Source organism: Perca flavescens, chromosome 14 (assembly GCF_004354835.1).
Source record: "Perca flavescens isolate YP-PL-M2 chromosome 14, PFLA_1.0, whole genome shotgun sequence".
In the NCBI taxonomy this organism is placed as follows: domain Eukaryota; kingdom Metazoa; phylum Chordata; class Actinopteri; order Perciformes; family Percidae; genus Perca; species Perca flavescens.
In genome coordinates, this window is record NC_041344.1 from 26,561,444 (window position 1) to 26,582,257 (window position 20,814).

General features: G+C 41.5%; 1 protein-coding gene across 3 annotated transcripts in view; it reads right to left on the minus strand.

Annotated features, from left to right (window-relative positions):
- kcng2 (potassium voltage-gated channel, subfamily G, member 2) overlaps positions 1–20,814 on the minus strand; it is a 41,523-nt gene that overhangs the window by 11,139 nt on the left and 9,570 nt on the right. For all 3 annotated transcript variants that reach the window (XM_028597839.1, XM_028597840.1, XM_028597841.1), the window contains exon 2: positions 13,595–14,494. In XM_028597839.1, coding sequence (XP_028453640.1) covers positions 13,595–14,383 — 789 coding nt within the window. In that variant the 5' untranslated portion in view covers positions 14,384–14,494. The remainder of the gene's footprint in view (positions 1–13,594; positions 14,495–20,814) is intronic.

Genomic DNA, 20,814 nt, shown 5'->3' on the forward strand with positions numbered 1-20,814 from the left:
TACTCTTATAACATGAACTCTTCAAAATAAGACAAGATATATATAACTATACATCTGTGTCTTTTAAACTTATTTATTACACTGTACTTTTTAACCCTTTCATGAAATAAGCATGAGCATGCCAAACCTGTAGGTGGCAGTGTAAACGAGAAGCTCAAGCCCACGTTAGCCAATCAGAATCGCGAAAATAGCAACAGCAGCAACGAGTCACTTCCTCTTTCTCTCTCTTGGCTACCTAAACCTCCTTGTCTCAGTTTACATGCAAACGTGCAAACAAAGATTTCCAAAATCTATACTCTGGCCGGAGGTTTTAGAACAAAGGGAAATGTCTCTGTTTTCCTAAATAACCATGTATGTGTAAACAGGGCACAAGTCACATGTGATCAAATACCTTTAGATTAACATCATATTTATGACGCTGTCTAATATTTTTAACCCGGTTACATAAAGTACACGACAATTTACAGCAACAGCTTAAAGAACCATTTTATGTTGTATTAAAATTCCATACAAATAAGTTGCTCAACCTATCTCTGTTCGTCACCTATGGCATTTCAAAATTAAGAGTTGAGAACGTTTGCTAAAGTTGTAACTTAAAACATGACAACATTTCATTGGTGATTTACAGGGAAGGCTTGGTGCTACTTCGCAACTGATAAACGTGTCGACGTCTGCACAGGTTGACTGCGCAGGCGCCAACACTTGGCCTTCAACACCATTTAACTGGCGTACTGTTACTGCAGTGTTTATATTTTACATACACTGCTAAATCTAGCTACATCCTATAATGTCAGGGAAACCTGCAATCTTGGTTGCCGATGTGGTGTATTTCTCGCCAATTTCGCATCACATTCCTAATGGAACATTGTGTAGTTTTTGGTTTGGAATTCCTTTATTTGTGATTTTTCACGGTAGGCTGCGATGACGGATGGTACCAGGTTGTAGCAGTGCTCAAATAATCGCCTGCACGGTATGCTCATGTTGATGTCTACGTGTGTATCAGAATCTACTGGATTTACACTTTGCACTTAGAAAGAAATCACTTCTCGACTCACCAGAAATGATTCACCGAACATTCAATGAGAAACACAAATCATCACAGCCATGCAGGATTGCATACTTCTCTGAGCACGAACAGCAGTGTGTCTCACAGTCAGGAGAAAATGAGTGATGTTCACCCTCTATTTTCAGCATAGACTACGTCAAAATTATCGCTATTTTCCCACAGCATTGGCACACATTTCTCTTCCACCCGTCCACACCCTCTGAGCCCTGGCTCCCCATTCCCCGGTGATGATATACGGCTGTGGTGAGGGCGTACTTTAAAGTGGCTGGGATTTAAATCAGAATGGAGCATATAGGGCTCTGAAGGCATGAGCTGAGTCCCTGAAAGGTTAGATCCACAGCCGGGGCTCTCGCAGGAGATATATGGGACAAGAACACAGTTTTCAAAGATGCTTATGTGAACAGAGTAAGCATTTCTGAGGGGAAAAAAATCGACAAAACACTTGAGATGTTTAATCCCCTATTCATCCAGAGAGTGCAACGAGCGGCCATGAAATGTGAAATGCAATATAGCCTCTTTTTTCTTTTTGCATGTGTGTGAGAGAGAGGGGTAGAGAAAGGCCTCTCAGCCACCGAAGGCTATGCTAAAAGCCACATTAGATTAGAAAGCCAGGCTAAGTGCTTTGCATTGCAGTGGACGCCTTGAAAATGTCTTGTTTTCTGTCTGACCTCTCTCCTCAAGTGACCAAGTGCATGAAGATGGACACTTCCTGGGTTTAGGTTGCATTGCTCTTCTGCTTCAGAATGCAATTTAATAAAGGCCGGAATTCACATGTCTGAGAGCTTCATAACATGACTTAATTCACTGGTAAATAAAAATGCTTTAAATACTTTAAGAAAAAAATGCTTTAAGCGTCTTACATAACTACTTATATGTGAATGGCAACAAGTCCTAACCCAAACGATCACACTGGTCGTTTGTTTCTACCCTCTAAAGGCCCTGACACACCAACCTGATTATCGGCCGTCGGACAGTCTGGCGAGGTCAGTGACTCAAGTCTGTTCGGCGCGTTCCGTGCCGTCGTCAGTGGGAGGAGCTGCCGGCCTTCATGTGGGCCAATATCACATGTTGAATATCAATTGCCAATCTGATTGGTGGAGTGCTAACCTGGAAATGACGAGCGGGATGAGCCTGATTATTGCCTCTCAAAATCTGACGAAAATCTTTTAAACTGAAATGAAGGCAGATTCAGCAACTGCATGGCCTATTTTTCACTTAAAATGTTTTCAGAAACAGGTTTCGGTGAACTATCTTCGTAAAATATGAGATTGTATTCTGAACGAAGCCGTCATTATGCCCGGTTGGACGTGTTCGTCCAATCAGCTGCCGGTTTTAATTTTTTGGGCGACAATACAGATTAGTGGCGCCTGCTGTTATGGAGACGTATTACGTCCCGTGCAGACGCAGGCCAGGCACTTTTTGGACCAACTCGGGGAGGCAGTCAGTCCGACTGCCTTTTCTGCCGAAGGTCGGCCGTCGGGTTGGTGTGTCAGATCCTTAATACGATCCACTGGAGCGTTTCCTCAATTATCGTCCCTACCATTGGCAGGAGATCAACATGTCCTCATACCCAAAGGTCACAGTTTGTTTGGGTTTAGGACAAGATCGTGGTTTGGATTAAAATCAGAACATTTGTTACGTTACCTCACTTCCAAACAAAAGTACATGACGGAATTACGTACATGACGTAGAACGAAGTTACGTTTGTTGCGTAAAGCTATAATAACTCCACGTTGACTTTTAGCTTCAAACGGGACACAAACAGCGGTCTGTTTCTTGTTTTTGTTTGACTGGGCGAGCATTTAGCTAACCTGGGAAAACCCTGACAAACTTCCTGGAAATTTGAGATTTGCTCTGCAAGTCAGTCTGGCCGTGAGCCCATTTCCAATTTTTCCAAATCGAGGCACCAATCGCAACCGTTGACGATAGCGCAGCGACGGCAAGCAGCTTTTTGTTCGCATTCAACATGACGGCCACCAAAACGCAGCAACCCGTTGATGCCGCTGTCGCTGCTACGTCACCGGATCATTGGTGTGATTGGTTGAAGGACTATCCAATTGCGCCCAGAGGCATTTGAGCGGCATCCGTTGGTGACGCCCCTTTGGAAATGAGCTGTGAATGAACGTGTTATGGTTTCAGTGTTTTGTGTCTGCACTTTCTGTAACTTTCTGTTCCCTGTTGTGTTGATGTACTCTGTTCTGTGTCTTGTGTGTTTTGGTTTGTTCCTGTGTTCTCTGTTATCCCTTGTGTTGCCTAGTGTTGTGTCAAGTGTCTGTATTTAGGTTATGTCATGTTTTGTCTGCTTGTTCTGCTTCCTGTTTTATTTTGATAGTCTGGTCTTCTGTCTTGTCATGTCTAGCTTTTCTTTCTGTTTCCCGCCTTTGTTGATTGTCCTGCCCCGCCCTGATGTGCTTCACCTGTTGTCTCACCTGTTTCTGATTTACCCATCACCTCATGTATTTAGCCTCTGTGTTCCCCTTATCTTGCGTCAGATCGTTTTGTAGCCATGCCCTTGTGTTTCCTCCCTGTGCCTTGTGTTTGTGCCTGCGTCAGTTTGCTCCTGCCTATGTTTTTCCCGTCCGTTTATTTTTGTGAGTTTTCCAGTCTTTGTACTGCCGCTTTTTGTTTTTATTAAATCCTCCACTTCAACGTTTGCCTGCCTGCCTGCCTGCTCTCTCTGCATTTTGGGTCCTCTACTTCCTTCACCCGTAACAGAACGTTCCCCAGACCCACAACTGAGAAGGGTCTGGTGTCAACCAGGCTAGCATTTAGCTGGTTTAGAGCCAGATATTTTTCTCAAGAGCGGTTGTACACCAACAACGGAGCTTAAAGTAGAGTGAATATTAGATTACTTTCACCAAATGGTCAGAAAAGCATCGTGAGTGCTAATGATGCTGGATGTGTAAATAAGCTGCTGCTTGCTCGCACATTAGCCATGTAAACCTATGGTGATAATATGTCAGTGTCATTTTCAAAGCTTGTTTCCATTGCACAAAAAGCAAATCTGTTATTGCAGGTTTAAATTAATAATAGGTTAATACAAATAATTTCATTAAAATGCTCTAAATAACAATATATCTCAAATCAGAAGCTTCAGAATGGCAAATGGGGTGGTATCATTAAAAAACTAACAAGAAGTCCAGGTGGGTTTAGCAGGCAGTGTATAAAACATGGAGCACTGCTGCCTTCATATTGCTGGCCACTGGAGAAATGCTTGTTACTAACCTAGCTCTGGGGAGCTTACTCCCCAGAGTCCATATGTATTATTTTCACCCAGCATGTTTCCTTGGATTAGGGTGGCCCCTAAATCATGGTTGCAGCCTGTCGCTATGGTCCTGCTGCGCGCCCTGCTATGTTCTGTTACGTCCTGCAGTGCTCTGCTACGTCCTGTCACACCCTGCAGTGCCCTGCTATGCCATGAACTACTACAACTACTATTTCTAGTCACTGATCCATTATCTTTATTCTAACCGTTATTGCCACTGTTCATCACACCACCTACCAAGAGCCTGGGTCTGTCCGAGGTTTCTTCCTTTCCTTGCCACAGTCGCACTGAATGTTTGCTCTTGGGGGAATTACTGGAATTGTTGGGCCTTTGTAAATTATAGAGTGTGGTCTAGGCCTAGTCTATATGTAAAGTGTCTTGAAATAACTCGTTATGAATTGATACTATAAATAAAATTGAATTGAAGCCATAACTCTCAAAGTGTCATACAGCTCAAAAACATTAGGGCAACCTAACAAATACACAATATATTACAGTCTAGATTGGTACTGTATCTGAGGAAATGATCATTTCATTAGTTTCATTATTATAGGGAGGATCTGTGCGGATGTAAATGGCTAGCTATCAAAGCTAATGGATATTGGGAAGCTCTGTAATGGGGGAGGATGAGTGGGCGGACTCGAGTGAAAGAGGTTTGGTAATTATCAAAAGAAATTCAACTAATTCGAGCTTGATTTAAGAAGAGCGATGAGCTACCTAAATGCTTTGCTCGACATTAGTGTGAATCAAGACCACTGACAGAGCACATACATAAGTTTTCAGAGCAAAGGCCAAATTCTTTCCCTAACATAGTAATGAGGAGAGCAGACGCTCCACAGCCAATTCTGTCACCTCGGTACACACCATGACTGCTGAGAACATAACAGGAGAATCATATGGTGCGATCACACCTCTATTTCTCTTCTTGAACCATTAGGAGAAAGTTTATTTTTTGTCTTTTTTTGTGTGCGTGTACAAACGTGTACTCACAATACTTGTAGAACAATGTTTTTCTAATGTGTCATCTCGTATTAAACAGACTTTGGCATTTGGGGTGGCACTTTGTTAAATTTACCGCCTCTGGTGTTCAAGGTGGTTAAAAATATGCAAAGAAGTGGCAGATTGCGGTTTACCTCCCTTCATTGTGCTATCTAACTAACTAGCTAACCTTTCCAAGAATGAAACAGCCGCCTCATTATACCCATAAACCCTTGCATTTCGGGGTTGCCGTGACTGGTTCAGATTAAGTTTTCACTTCTAATGAACCACCACCACCTAATGTTCTCTTGTGGGCGGTTAATTGGGGCCACAATGACATCGTTTTAAGCTCTCAAGAGTGTGAAACATAGTAATCACTCCTGTTGCTCCTCTGAATTATTAAAGCTGAAGATTCATACGGGCGTGTAACGACAGATGACACTTAATTGGAGACGAAATTAGACTATGTTTAAGATGGACTTTGTTCAGCTTGCATCCGCTTTTGTTTGCCTGATTGATTTTCCCTTTGAAGCTTGCACACTTTATGCCAACTAACACTCCCCCGCCCAGCCTGCTGATGAAGACATAGCTCTGACAAAGAGATACGCTGTAGGGCTCTTCTTTAATCATACACTGGTCTGCTGATGACATTCAAGAGGTGAATTAGTGTGAGGCAAAGACGCTCTGGATCCAGATCTCCAAGGCTTTCTGAAGTCTAAGAGGCAAAGGCTGACGTGAAAATGCTCGGGAGGAAGACATCGTCAGCTTTAATATGCTTTCTTGCTCCACTTGCCACAGACTGTGGCAGCATGTGTAAGAAGTGGGAACAAAAGCCTGAGGTAGCAACATTTCTCTTCCAACAAGATGAAATATAAACGCAGCAACAAGTGGATGTGCTCTGCTCTCACGTTCAAACCAAATTAGAGACCAGAGACTATGATACTACTTTTACACCGAGGGCCCAACCGGGGTTGACTTTGGGTTTGAAAGGGTTAACCCGCTGGGCTGGACGCGGGTCGATTTCAATGTCAACTGCGCATGACCTGGGTCGTCGTCGGTTGGAAATGGGGGCGCACAGTATTGATACAATTGTCACACTGCTTTAGAATGTAACTGCTGTGAAACAATCAGAAAACTATCAGCTCATAAATAAAGTTTTATTTCTCTCTTTCACTGCACCCTCTCTCACTCTCGCTCTCACTCTCTCTCTCTCTCTCGAAACACACGCCTGCAGCCAGCAGTTCAGTGACTGGCTCACACAAATCTTTTAGTCTGTCTTTTTTTTAAATGAGTCAGGAAGCCGTCAACACTTTTTAACTTCAAACTAAGAGAAAAGTTCTCCCCTCGTCCTAAAATGTTCATAAATCGATACTAGAGTATAGAGCTGGGCGATATGGCGAAAATCATATATCACAATATTTTTGACCAAATACCTCAATATCGATATTCTACGGTTGACAGTTGGTGCTTTCACAAAACATACATAATGAGCTTTTTTTTTTTTTTTATTATCTTTTATTGGAAAAGCATGTTGAATTTTACAATTGTTTGACGTATGAAGTACATTACGTTGCTTTACCATTTTAACTTTCGATTACAGGAACAACAGAACTCAGGTGCGGGTGGCGGGGTAACCAAATTACTTTCATATTATTTATGTTATTAATTAAAAATTTTAAATCCGTGCACAATTAGTAAGAAGCAGCAGTGTTTACAAAAAAATTCAGATCTAACCGGCTTAACATATTCCATCCACTTGGACCATATCCTATAGAAAGTGTCCTTCTGCACTTTGAGTGAAAAGTCCTCAGTTGTTGGTGGTTCTGGTTTGAGCCATCTCCTTGTTAGAGCCTTTTTACTTGCTGCCAATAAGATGTATAGAAGTTTCTTGTCCTTCAAGTCCAATTTATCCGTTGATATATTACTGAGATATAAGGTTTCCAAAGCAAATGGAAAAACAAGTGCAAAGACATTCTGTATATGCTCATGAATTCTAGACCAATACTGAGAAATAACTTGCCCCGAGGTATGCCCCGATACCTCTTCTGAACATGGGTGATGAAAAATCTCATTATACTTTTCCAACAAAATTCACACCATACATTAGATTGAGCTGAAACCCATTGTATCTCGCATATTATCAAATTACCTTCTTTTTCCCACTTCGCTTTAACATATGTGAGGTCTTTTTTACACCGCAGGATGCTGTTGTATAACCTGGATGTAATTTTATTGTGTGCTCCTGAATTTGTAGTTAATGATATAAATGTACCAACGAATCCTAGATTGTTTAAATTCAAATGAGTAATAATCAGTCAATCCTTTTTAAAATCCAATTCTTAAATCTATCATCATGCTGATTCGGGGTAAAATCTGAATCGTATGCACACCATTTTAGGATCTTTGAGGTATCTTCCAAACCACAAATCTCAATTGCTTCATTCCAAGCTGCTATCATTACATATGAAATGGGTTCATCCGTTAAATGAATCTTATTCTGCAGTTTGGTGTCTGCTAATAAAGCTTCAACTGGTATTGCTTCAATAGTTGTCCCCTCCACATCCTCCCATCCTGCGGTGTAATATGAAGAACACAAAACATATTAATGCTCTTAACTGTGCAGCACAGTAATATTCTCGTAGACGAGGGAGACCACGACCTCCTTTATCTTTCTTCAATTGTAAGGTTTTATACTTAACTCTGGATTTTTTTCCCTTTCCAAATATATTTTGACAGCATTCTCTCCCACTCTACAAATTGTTTTTGAGGTATGAAAATTGGCAAGCACTGGAATAAGTATTGCATTCGGGGGAGAATATTTAATCTTACTGAATCAATCCTAGAATGCAAGTCCAAAAAAGGTATGGTATTCCATCGTTGTATATTCAATTTTATTGCTATATTCAGAGGGCCGTAATTTAATGATTTTAGGAACAACCTGTGTGGGGTAAGATATAGTCAACAGTAAATCATCAGCAAAAGTGCCAATTTTTGCTCCCCTCTTACTGTTCTTATTCCAGTTATATCCTTTCTCTGCCTGATGCACTGGCTTAAAGGTTCGATAAACAAGGCGAAGAGGAGAGGCGAGATGCAACACCCATGTAGAGTCCCGCGCTCCAATATGAATGATTCAGTGAGGTCTCCATTAATTTTGATCCTAGCAGTTGGGTTATTGTATAACCCTGAGATAATCTCAATTACCGATTTATCAAAACCGAATTTTTCAAGCACCTTATATAAAAAGGACCACCTCACTGAATCAAATGCTTTTTCGGCGTCTAAACTCAAAACTAAGGTCTCTAATTTTTGCTTATCCACCTGCCTCATTATGTGTAAAACCCTCCTAATGTTGTCTTGAGTCTGTCTGTGTTTGATGAAACCCGTCTGATCATTATGTATTAACCCTGGTAAAATTGTTTCTAATCTTCTTGACAAACAACTTGTAGTATATATTCAGATCACTAATTGGGCGATAGTTACTGCACTGCAATCTATCCTTTCCTTCTTTTGGGATGATAGAAATTATTGCTTCACTCCATGAGGGTGGGATTATCTTATTTGCCATCACCCAATTCAATGTTTTCACCAACGTTGGGACCAAAAAAAAACTTGCATTATTTTGTACCATTCCGGACAAAATCCATCTGCCCCTGCCATCTTCCCTCCCTTTAATCTTTTAATTGCTAATTGAATTTCTTCTTTAGTTATAGTGGATAATAACTTTTTGTTTTGTTCCTCTGTCATTGTTGGTAACTCAAGTTCACACAAAAAGGTATTGATGTCCTGGTTATTATCTGTATGAGGTTGAGAATATAATGTCTTATAATAATCCAGAAAAGAAATCCAGTGAAGAAATATAAATTATTAACGTTTGACAATTTCGTTGTGTTTTCAAATGTTAGTTTAGTATACAAGATTCTTCATAATTTGGCCCCACAGTCCCTGAGAAAGTTTGTGAAACCTTGTGAAGAGGCAGGTATTAGAACTACGCGAGCCTCTTCTATAGGAGATTGTTAAGTTAACTTTAGGTCCTCTACTTTTGGGCAGAACTGCTTTTCTGTGAAAGCCGCAGGGATGTGGAATTTGTTGCCAGTTGTTGTTCGAGAGAGTGTTACTTTGCAACAGTTTAAAGTTAACCTCAAGAAGTGGTTGAAAGACGGTCAGATTTGTGATCATTAATATAAAACTGGTAAATTAGGGTACTGTTTAAATTTTAGGTAGGCAATAATAAAATTTAAAAAATTTAAAAACACAAAAAAACTAACAATTGTACATACTGTAAATATTGACATTGCATGTCTGTTGAGGTGATCAGTGTGTAGGTGCTGTATTTGTATTTTATCTGTATTTTATATTGAATGAACTTATTAGCAGGAATGCTCATTATCCACTGTATATAACTGCTGTCACTTTGCCTCTGCCCAGGGACTACAGATGAAAATTAGCTTGTAGCTATCTCTGGTCTGTGCAACACATTTGTTGTGCAATGTCCCTGTCAAATAAAAAAAAGAAAAAAAAAAGAAAGCATTGTTTTTGTATTTTGTATTTGATCATTTAGGGGATTCTTAATTTTGTGAATAGATCTCTCTGCTTGCTGTTTCCTAAGCTTATAAGACATAATGAGCTTTTTAATAAATAATGACCAATAATATGGATATAATGACTAAGTGGTTAAAGGAAAATACAAGAACAGCTAGAACAGTCTAGTAAGGGACTGTTCGTTATTTATTTCAGGGGCCACCAGAGGAGTTTTGGGACCATCCATCCATCCATCCATCCATCTTTATCCGGTATCGGGTCGCGGGGGGAGCAGCTCCAGCAGGGGACCCCAAACTTCCCTTTCCTGAGCAACATTAACCAGCTCCGACTGGGGGATCCCGAGGCGTTCCCAGGCCAGGTTGGAGATATAATCCCTCCACCTAGTCCTGGGTCTTCCCCGAGGCCTCCTCCCAGCTGGACGTGCCTGGAACACCTCCCTAGGGAGGCGCCCAGGGGGCATCCTTACCAGATGCCCGAACCACCTCAACTGGCTCCTTTCGACGCAAAGGAGCAGCGGCTCTACTCCGAGCTCCTCACGGATGACTGAGCTTCTCACCCTATCTCTAAGGGAGACGCCAGCCACCCTCCTGAGGAAACCCATTTCAGCCGCTTGTACCCTGGATCTCGTTCTTTCGGTCATGACCCAGCCTTCATGACCATAGGTGAGGGTAGGAACGAAAACTGACCGGTAGATCGAAAGCTTTGCCTTCTGGCTCAGCTCTCTTTTCGTCACGTTGCGATAAATTGAATGTAATACTGCACCCGCTGCACCGATTCTCCGACCAATCTCCCGCTCCATTGTCCCCTCACTCGCGAACAAAACCCCAAGGTACTTGAACTCCTTCACTTGGGGTAAGGACTCATTACCTACCTGGAGTAGGCACTCCATCGGTTTCCTGCTGAGAACCATGGCCTAATGCCTTCTGTACTGTTTAGCTCTTGGCAAAGACATACAGAGAGTCAATGCTTTTTTACAGTCATGACATATGTGATTAAACCTCTGCATTCTCATCTTACGCATCCCACTCCTCTGTTATGGTGTGGTGGCCATTTCAGTAGATTTACTCACTAACATTGTTGTGGAAACACAATAAGCATGGAAACTAAATGCACACTTCCACACTTGCATTATTGCATTACCTCTAATACTAAGTTACTCCTCTAGTAAACTAGTATTCACATGAAATAAAACAATAAAACATTGAGACCATTCAGCAAAGCACACTGGGTAATAAGAAATTCAACACTGGTTGCTATGGACACGTCACTAGGCTTCCTCAGTCATTGTATATTTTAGCATATAGGTAAAGCTGCCAAAGCTGAACATTATCCAAAACTCCATTTCTCAGACAAGCGTCAATTTGGGAGCTTGCATGCTACCACTCCTTCCTTCTCAAATGCCTTGAAAAGGCTGGCTATAATATCACCGGGACCGAAAGGATATTTGAGTCGGGTATGGCTGCAGCCTGGAGACCTCCCGTCTCATGCCCTCCCGGCTTCAACTTTTCAAAATAAAAGCTTGCGTCTGGTCCGCTATGTTTTCGTACGGTGTTTTATGTTTTTGAACTAAACAGTATGGCAATCATGCTAATGAATAAAATATTATTTTCATCAGATGTCTTAGTTACAACACAATGGAGCTAGCAAAGCAGTTTTGTGTTTATATGTGCGAGCGGGATTTATTCAGTTTGGGAAATCCCACGGTCTCTAAAGCTACAGCTCAGTCTGGCTGACTAAACAGGCAGGGACCCATCTGCTAGTGATAGGGGCTGAGACTGAGAGAGCTACATGGAGCTACATGGATAAATATGCACCAAACAAGCCAATTTGAAATGATGCTGTTTTCATGAATACAAAAGTTGGGTGACCCTCCCCACTAGACTAAAAAAAAATTGGATATCCCTCCCCTCAACAAAGAATAAAAAGACATGACCCTCCCCTATTTTCCTCCAATGGTCCATTCCATAAATACCGAACGGTCCCTAAGTTCAGAAAATGACATCACTTCACTGTAATGCAGATAATGCATATCGTAAGATATCCAAAATGTAAGACAATATCTAGCCTCATATATCAATATAATAACGAAGTATTGCCCAGCCCTACTAGAGTTGCCTACTTCTTTGTTTACTGCTGCACCTGCAAGAAATGAAATGCAGTGGAGGAGAAACGAACGTTCCGTCTCCACAAAAATGTGTTTACTGGTCAGTTGGTTTAGATAAGGAGTGGGTAAAAAAGCCTTTTACTGTACGGATTAAGATTGCATGGCTATAATTTGCATAATCGTAATGTTATATAACAATAATGAGCTTATTTCCTATTCATTTGATCGTTTCATATTCATTTTTGGAAGCAGGTGAATTAAAATCAACCACACAGAATATCTGTGGGATTTTTCAAATACAGAACTATAGCCGCCAAACCAGAAAATACATTTTCATTTCAAGACTCGTGAATATATAGTCCTTTTTTCTCATCTTCGTGTAGTGTGTGCACTGTCAATTACCACAGCAATGAAGGAATTAATGCTGCAGAAACAGTGATGGGAGCAACACAATAATCTGGTATTCAAGTGAATGGAGAGGAAGCCTCGGTGTCCCTGAGCCTTCGCCTCTGTCTCTGTCACAATGATTACAGTGAAGCCCAGGAAGACTGTGTATGTGGGCTGCTGCATCAACATAATCTGAATTACACTGTAGCTGTGAAGCACTCACATTCCTAACGCTGATAGGAACAAAAAGGAATCGTGAGAGCGAGGTTCCTTAAATTTACAGTCATGTGTTTTGTATAATGCCATAACTGCGGTGTTCATTATGAAAATCTGTTCAGCATGGGATGATTTTACGCCACAGAGAGTACTTTATTTTACTCTGCGGAAGCCATAATATTTGATATTTGATATATATTTTTTTTTACCCCTCTAAAATTGCTCGTTTGAGCCTGACGGACAGTCAAAATTCGGAGATGCCTCACTTTTGAATCTTTGTGCAAATGGCCATGGCAGCTAAATGAGTTTGATGCTGATTGCTGCTGCTTTTGTAGAGAAAAATCATTCCAATCCAATAATTGTCAGGACTTCATTCCAGAAACTAAATATGGGGAACCAGATATGAGTTTGGACTTTTTGGGATAATTTAAATTGAATCTGTGAATAAAGAAGGGCAAGGAAAAAGGTTTTTACTGAAACTGATTAGCAGTGGTGGAATGTAACTAAATACATTTACTCAAGCACTGTACTTAAGTTCCAATTTCAGGTACTTGTACTTTACTTGATTCTTTTCTTTTCATGCCACTTTCTACTTCTACTCCGCTACATTTCAGAGAGAAATATTGTACTTTTCTACTCCACTACATTCATCTGACAGCTTCAGTTACTTTACGAGTTAAGATTTTTGCAAACAAAACACATGTAGTTTATAAAATACGATGTTTTATTATAAATTAAACTACCCTACAAGTTCAGCTGAAATGATTATCCGATTAAACACTCAGTTGGTTGACAGAACTGTTTGGATCGTTTCCAGTTTCTAAAATGTAAGAATGTGAGATTTTCATTTTCCTGATGATACTTACATACTTTTATCTAAGTAACATTTTCAATGCTGTATTTTTTACAGTGTGGTATTAGTTATTTTACTTATGAAGTAATGTTAGGGTTAGGGTTTGGGTTAGGGGGGGGTTAGGGTTAGGATTTGAATGCTTCTTCCACCACTGCTGATTAGTGAAGAGACTGACAGTGAACTCACCCTCTCCTCCTCCTCTCTGAGGTCTGGCATGGTGCTGACACACAGCGTCACAGCCGTGATGGCTACAAATAAGACTGACAGACAGGCGAAGATCTTCCCCGGCAGGCCCGAGTGGGGGTTCTCCACCATGTCCCTCAGTCTTCGCATGCAGCCCCCCGCACCGCTCTCTTCCTGTTCCCCCGCTCCAGGCAGCTGCTGGCTCTCCTCGCAGGACTGCGGCGAGGTGAGCTCGGCCTCCTCCTCCTCCAGCCTCTGCTGCTCCTTGTACTCCTCCTGCCTGAGCCGCAGCTTCCTGAGGCAGCACCAGTCCAGGTGGTTCTCCTCCACCCCCCAGTACAGCAGCTCCTCCTGGAAGGACAGGGCGCACATCTCCCGCAGCAGCCGCAGCTTCCCCGCCGCCAAGAAAGACACGATCGTGCGGAACGCCGACGGGCTCCGGTCAAAGAAGTACTCGTTGCGGCTGCCGTCGTAGTCGTCGCACAGGTCCATGATCTCGGCCTCGCTGCTGCAGCCGCGCAGCTTGCCCAGCCGCGTCAGGGGGAACTCCTCCAACGTGGACCAGGGGATGCGGTACTTGATCCCCCCGACGTTTATAATGGCCGCGCCGTCAGCCAGGCCGATCTCGTCTCCATCCTGCTGGCAGGGCTGCGGCTGGAGCAGGAGCTGCGCTCGCTTGTAGAACAAGCCCTTCTTGGACTGGACCTCCTGTGGGTTCTCCACACGTTTGAAGTGGAAGGGGGTGAACTGGTGCTCAGTGCTATTAGCCAGGAAGGCCACCTCCTGGTACATCACTGCCCCTGAGCTGGGGGGACCCTGTCCTGCACAATGCGATTGGAGGTGGGCTTCAGGGTATGCGAGGTGACTGGGAGCTTGTCACCCATTCAGCAACACAGCACGTCTCTGTAGGACAAAAAAAGACCAGTCGACAATTACATTTATTTAGTGTCTTTACACAATTTTTAGGATAGCAGGACCTCATTTTATCTATATGTCCCTCTCTCTCTATTCTATCATCCAAGACAAGTCCGTCTATGAAAGGTCTAAAGGCGTCAGTCGGCCTCACACAAAGTACTTGTTGGATGGTTGAACAACGTCTGACATCCCCTCTCCCTAAACCGTTTCCAACATCTGAACTTGTCTTGCGTTTCACCCCCTTTCTTCAGGCCTGGTCATAATGCTGGTCAGCATTTAAATTCATGCAATTCTTTCCAGTTAAATCCCCTCGATTCTTGCATTCGCTCATGGAGGCGAAGTACATCCAGCACAAGTGTTTGGTGTCTCGTCAACGCTGTTGACCAAGAACAAGCCGTCTGGATCATGTTAATATTTGTTGAATAAACTATGTGAACATCTTGTCCTGATAGATGCAGGGGATGTATGTGATCAGTTTTATGAGAAGATGAAGTATGGTGATTGAGTAAGAGCCCACTTTCCCAATGTATAAAACAAACAAATGCTGAGATAGCCTTCAGTTGCTATCTGTAGACTTACTCTGGTCTTTTTGACTAAAGATTGTATTGCACCATCTTGGTCTCCCTGAAGATACCTTGATTCGTAAAATCGGCACCTAGGCAGCACACAGCGGTTAGTTAGTTAGTTAGCAGTTAGCCCTGCGAGTGGTCACTACTATGTTACCTAGCTTGTGCAGATTAATTTGTAGGGTGTGATCAGATTTTTAGATCGCAGGCTTTTTGTCCCATCTTGTCCTAAGTGTGGCCATTCAAAACAAACTAAAAAACACTTTTGGCTTTAGATATGGTCAGCTAGTTCACTTTGAGCATAACCTGGCCTTTACTGTGACTTAGGCAACCTTATCTCACGGAAATTCGTGAAACGACCAACTTCTTTACAGTAGTAATGCTGCCAATACATAATTTTAATGTGTTAAAACACTTTAGGTTTGGGCAACAAATCTACTTAGGTAGGTTTAGGAAAAGATTATGGTTTAGGTTCAAGTAAGTATGTTACGCAAGTATAGGATATTTATTTTAATAATATTTCTTTATTTAATGCATTTTAATGCAGTAATTTAATATATTTATGTCAAATGGTGGTCTCTGGGTCCATGCAGCCAAGTTATTCTGAGAAATAGTAAAAACAACAGCTACTAGAAAGAAGGCACACACAGCCAAAGCATTTGGAAAACACTTCAAGCAAAGAACAAACATTGTCTGGGGAGCACTTAGACGGGAAATCAGGGGAATACCAGAGACAAAAGTCTGTTAGAGGATTTTTAATATCATCATACGTTTCAGGTCAACTTGACCTGAAAGTTAAGTATGTTATGTACAGTACATAAGTTAAGTACACTACGTAGGCTACGTGGCATAAGTTAAGCAGGTTGTGTATTTTAACCTATTTTACTTAGGTAAAAAATAATCAATGTTAACTTTTGGTTTCACACGGGACACTGTGGTCTCGTGGCTGAAAGTCCTGTGTTTGTTTGACCCATCCATCCTCCCCCCTATGCACACGGAGACTGGGCTTTTAGTTTTTTTAATAAAGACTGATGTATATATATCAAAATAGTTGGTGATTAATACAATAGTTGACAAGTAACTGATTAATCGGTTCATTTTTGTAGCACTAGCTGTGTTGAACCATTCATGTGTCCACCACGACAAAGGATCCTAATTGACCTATCATTGGTATTGTTTCTGTGGTGTTGGCACATGTGGTGTTTAAAAAAAATGTGCATGCAATTTATTGTTTTAGTCCGGCAGCGCCGCCGCTAGTTAGCTTAGCGTAGTGAATGGAATCCTATGTTGCAGGTTAGCATGTTGTGAGTAAAAGTGAGCCAACAAAACAACCTAATTACTTGCACTGAGACAAAAAATGCGTTGGCCCACCTATCTACAGATGGGCCAACTCAACCAATCAGATCAAACTCTTGCCGAAACCAGTCGGGAGAAGAGCAAAAACATCTTTTCCTCCGAGAAAAGCCTCCAGTGCCGTTTTTTTACTCTTCTTTCAATGAAGGAATACTTTCTAATTTGGATAAAACTTGGGCGATAGCTACGCTCATCTCATCCATGGAAGCTGCCATGTTGTTTAGACTGAACAGGCGCTTCTCGTTGCGTCACACCTAAACCCGCCTTAAAACCAACGCTGATTGGTCGGTCGTTTGGCGAACCGCTCCAAATTTTCTCGATCTCAAGACGCCAGACTGATCTGCGAGTGGAAAACTGGAGCTCACGAGATCAGGACGGTCTCAAGAGGCTAATCGCCAGGCTCTGGGATGAGACAATTTAAAGCATTGTGTAACAAACTGCTATTATACAACACATGTGAAGTAAACACAGTTTGTTCAATGTTTAACTTATGTGACACGGGTTTGTTAATTTTTCATTTCTTATGAACACACAAAATATTATGCTGAACAGGCTTCCCTGTCAACATGAAACATGGTGTGTTTCTTTATTTCTTCATTTATTCTGAGGATCAAACAGACAACTACTGTAAGCATAACTGACTATATGGTGAGGCATTAAAATCCAAAGTGACAGTCATTACATTTATGTGATGAAGGACTAGGAGTTTGAATTTCTCTTTGTAATTCATGTACGGCAACTAAAGAGAATGTTTGAAAGAGAGAACTAAAGGCACAAGAAGAAATGGAGAAACTTCACAGGAAACTGAAAATGATTTCCCCACGGATGCACTTACGGTAATTGCGATGTCAGAGTGAAATGAGCAGAGAAAGAAAGGAATATGACCGAACAACGTATCACACGGTACATTTATTTTATCTATGGATGACAGTTTGCTTTTCCTGTGTGGAAAGTAGCCTATGTAATGTGTTGTTTTGGTGATTTTAAGTTGGGTTTACATGCTCCTCTAGAGCAGTGGTCCTCACCCCAGGAGGCTGCAATATTCATCACATATCACATATCAAACAGAAGATAAAAGTAATAAATATCTAAATCACTATTTTTAATTTGCAGTTATGCCACAAGCTTATGACATGAGAACTCAGGGTTGCCCGTTGTCATTGTAACACAAGGCACTTCCTTGCTCAGTATTTTATTTTTATTTTTTTTTGAGGAGCTTAGCAGTCCGAAAAATAGACGTCTGGATCAACGAAAGTACATTTCCAGGATAAAGCCTGGTGTCAAGCTTTGCTCCTCCCCTTCCGCTCTCTGTGTGTTGTCTTTCTTAAAGTTCCTTCCCTCCGGAAACGACAAACTTCCAGTTAACAAGCTCTACGCTGAAAATGGCAAGGTTTTGAAGAACATTTGGATCGTTCAACAAAGCAGGAAATGATTGTAAAGATTTACAAAAAAAATATGTTTACGGCAGTTCCTCTCTAACTGGGACACTTTGGGACCGATTTGTGGGGATCACTGTGGATGAAGTACACACGGAGATACACTGGTAAGAGCGAATTATGTTTCACCACGTATCAGCTCATTTTAATAGCTCACGTTACTGTTCAAGTTCCTTCCTGAGACTATTTTTTTCACTTGTTTGTACTTGTACACCTTACATATAAGCTAATCGAAATGTTGAAGGAAATGAAATACATATTGGCATATTTAATAGTATTCATTGTTAATTTAAAAATGTTAGATTGGGCGCCCGGATAGCTCAGTTGGTAGAGTGGGCGCCCATATACAGAGGTTTACTCCTCGACGCAGCGGGCCCTGGTTGACTCCAACCTGCGGCCCTTTATTGCATGTCATTCCCCCCTCTCTCTCCCCCTTTCATGTCTTCAGCTGCCCTGTCAAATAAAGGCCTAAAAATGCCCCCAAAAATAATCTTAAATATGTTAGATTAAATATGTATTTATAAATCTGCCACTTTTATTCTAAATGATCAAGAATGGGTCTACATTATCTAACTTATAATATAATCTAATTAAAAACCGATAAGTAAGCATCTGCGTACATTTTTTGTATTAGAAGATGGGTGGCTCGGTTGGATGTTGAATAGAATCTAAAAAAAAAGCTAGATAAGAAAAGCTGATGATCAAGCAAAAAAAGGCATGTTTTTGACTCCGTCAAGACATTGACTGCCTGCGGTTTTTGCTGAATCAGACCAGTGTCATCCCTCCCTGATCAAAAAGTAACATGTCTGTGAGCACCGACTCTTTTCACATCTTCTGAAAAGAAAAAAAAAAGAAAAAAAGCTTTTTAGATTCAATTACACTTTGCTAAAGCCATGCTGTCTTAACAAGCTGAGGCACTTCTTGTTTTATTTAACATGGCCATCTGGATACACAATCCAAATAAGACAGGCTGTTAGTACAGCAACAGGCCAGCGGTCCTGACTGTACGGACCTGAGGCAGTGGAGCTGATGTAGGGAAGCTGGGCGCATCATTGCAACGAATTAAGATTGGGCCCCCTCTAGCTATCCTTTGAGTCCGCTCATCTATTGTGAGGCCAATCAAACTGTACCTCTACAGCTGACAGGAGCAGTTTATTGAGCATGACACTGCACCCCGGGGTGGCTTCAAGGAGCACTGAGAGAAGTCATAAAGAGTTTAAACACTTCATTTTGCTGCATTGTGGTGAATTTTTCTGCAACAATGTGTGCCTTTTCTGCATCAAGTTATGGTGCAAATGGCTTTATTTATGTAAAGGAAATTATAATAGTTATTTTTTTTGGGGGTGGGGGGGGGGGGTGGTTGCACTGACCAGTTTTGATTATTGGGGGGGGTTGTAACCCTCCATCCCCCCTGTAAATTACACCTACAGTATGTGTCCAAAGGTAACAAAATCCACCCACCAGCACTCCTAAAGCTCACTAACATTTTGTATATCATTTGTTTAAATGACAAGTTGCAGATTTACAGCAAGGGATGCACCTCTCTGTACGTTTTTTTCAAAACCTTTATACGTGTGTCAGGCTACTTACTCCATTTTTGTATGCCAATTGACTCTTGGCTGTAGCTTCATATATATATATATATATATATATATATATATATATATATATATATATATATATATATATATATGTATATACATACATACATACATACATACATACATACATACATACATACATACATACATACACACACACACACACACACACACACATATAGTACAGAGTTTATCCCGAAATGTTTATTTAAAATCCAGCCATCAGAGCCAGTGCTTTTAAGGAGTTTGTACTTAAAGGTGCCACTCCAGGTAGCTACGCAAAGTCTGATAAATTGCAGCTCTGATTGGTTGTTTTTTCTTATGCCATTAGAGCACCAGGAAGAGGGAGAGGAACGTGATTTTTTGCAGATCATCAGATTCATGTAGTACTGTCGGGATGTAGTTACATATGGACAAAAAGTATTTTTTTTTTTATAAAAGTTACTAACTGTAGCTTAGAGAACTGCATACGGAACGTTACGTAAGAAAGTTAACCTACTACGTGATTTTAAACTAGAGACCATCTTCAGATGGGATCACACAAGCCGTCACGCCAAATCGGGCCGGCCAATGGCCCCTTCCCTACTTCCGGCGCCTGTGTCATCACAGTAAAACGTGGTTCTGGAAACACCGACTGTAGCGGATCTGCCACAGAGGCGTTTTTAAAAAACTTTGCCAAGTGTTTATATTTCTTTCTGCGGACAGATTTTGTCACAGTGATAGCGTCCCAACCGTGCCAGATGCAGTTGGGAAACCTGACAGATGTATCGTTGAGATCAAAATAAAGGCTTAGTTTAAATGGGTGTGGTCTGAGGAAGGGCGCCGGATGTAGGGGGATAGAAAGTAGGGAAGGGGCCATTGGCCCCCATACTTTACGCATCTGTCCCCATTTGGCGTCGCGGCTGGTGTGATCCCACCGTTATCGCTCTTCATAGGCTACTATGTCATGTTACAGCACCGCGGTCCAACAGTTGCTCTGAGCAGAGGGATGATCCAGCTTACCAAAAGATGATAACTGCCTCCTGAGCTAACTAGAGCAGTGCCATACTGCGTCATATCTACGGTAGTGATAAAAACTGATTACGCCCAGTCTATTGGCTGATAACATTGGCAGTGGGTGACTTCTCCCTGTTACATTCATGGCAGATACTTAGAGGAATGTGTAAGTGTATTTGAGAAAAATGCACTAAATGTCCTTTTTGAAAATGTATCCTTCCTGAAATACCTGTGTGCCCACAGTTGTGTATTCTTGGACTGTTTCTGAAGGAACACAGACTGACAAAAGTGTAAAAAGTAATACCAAGTGTTACTATAAAGGTAAGAACATTCTTTTTATCGTTTCGTGTTGGAAA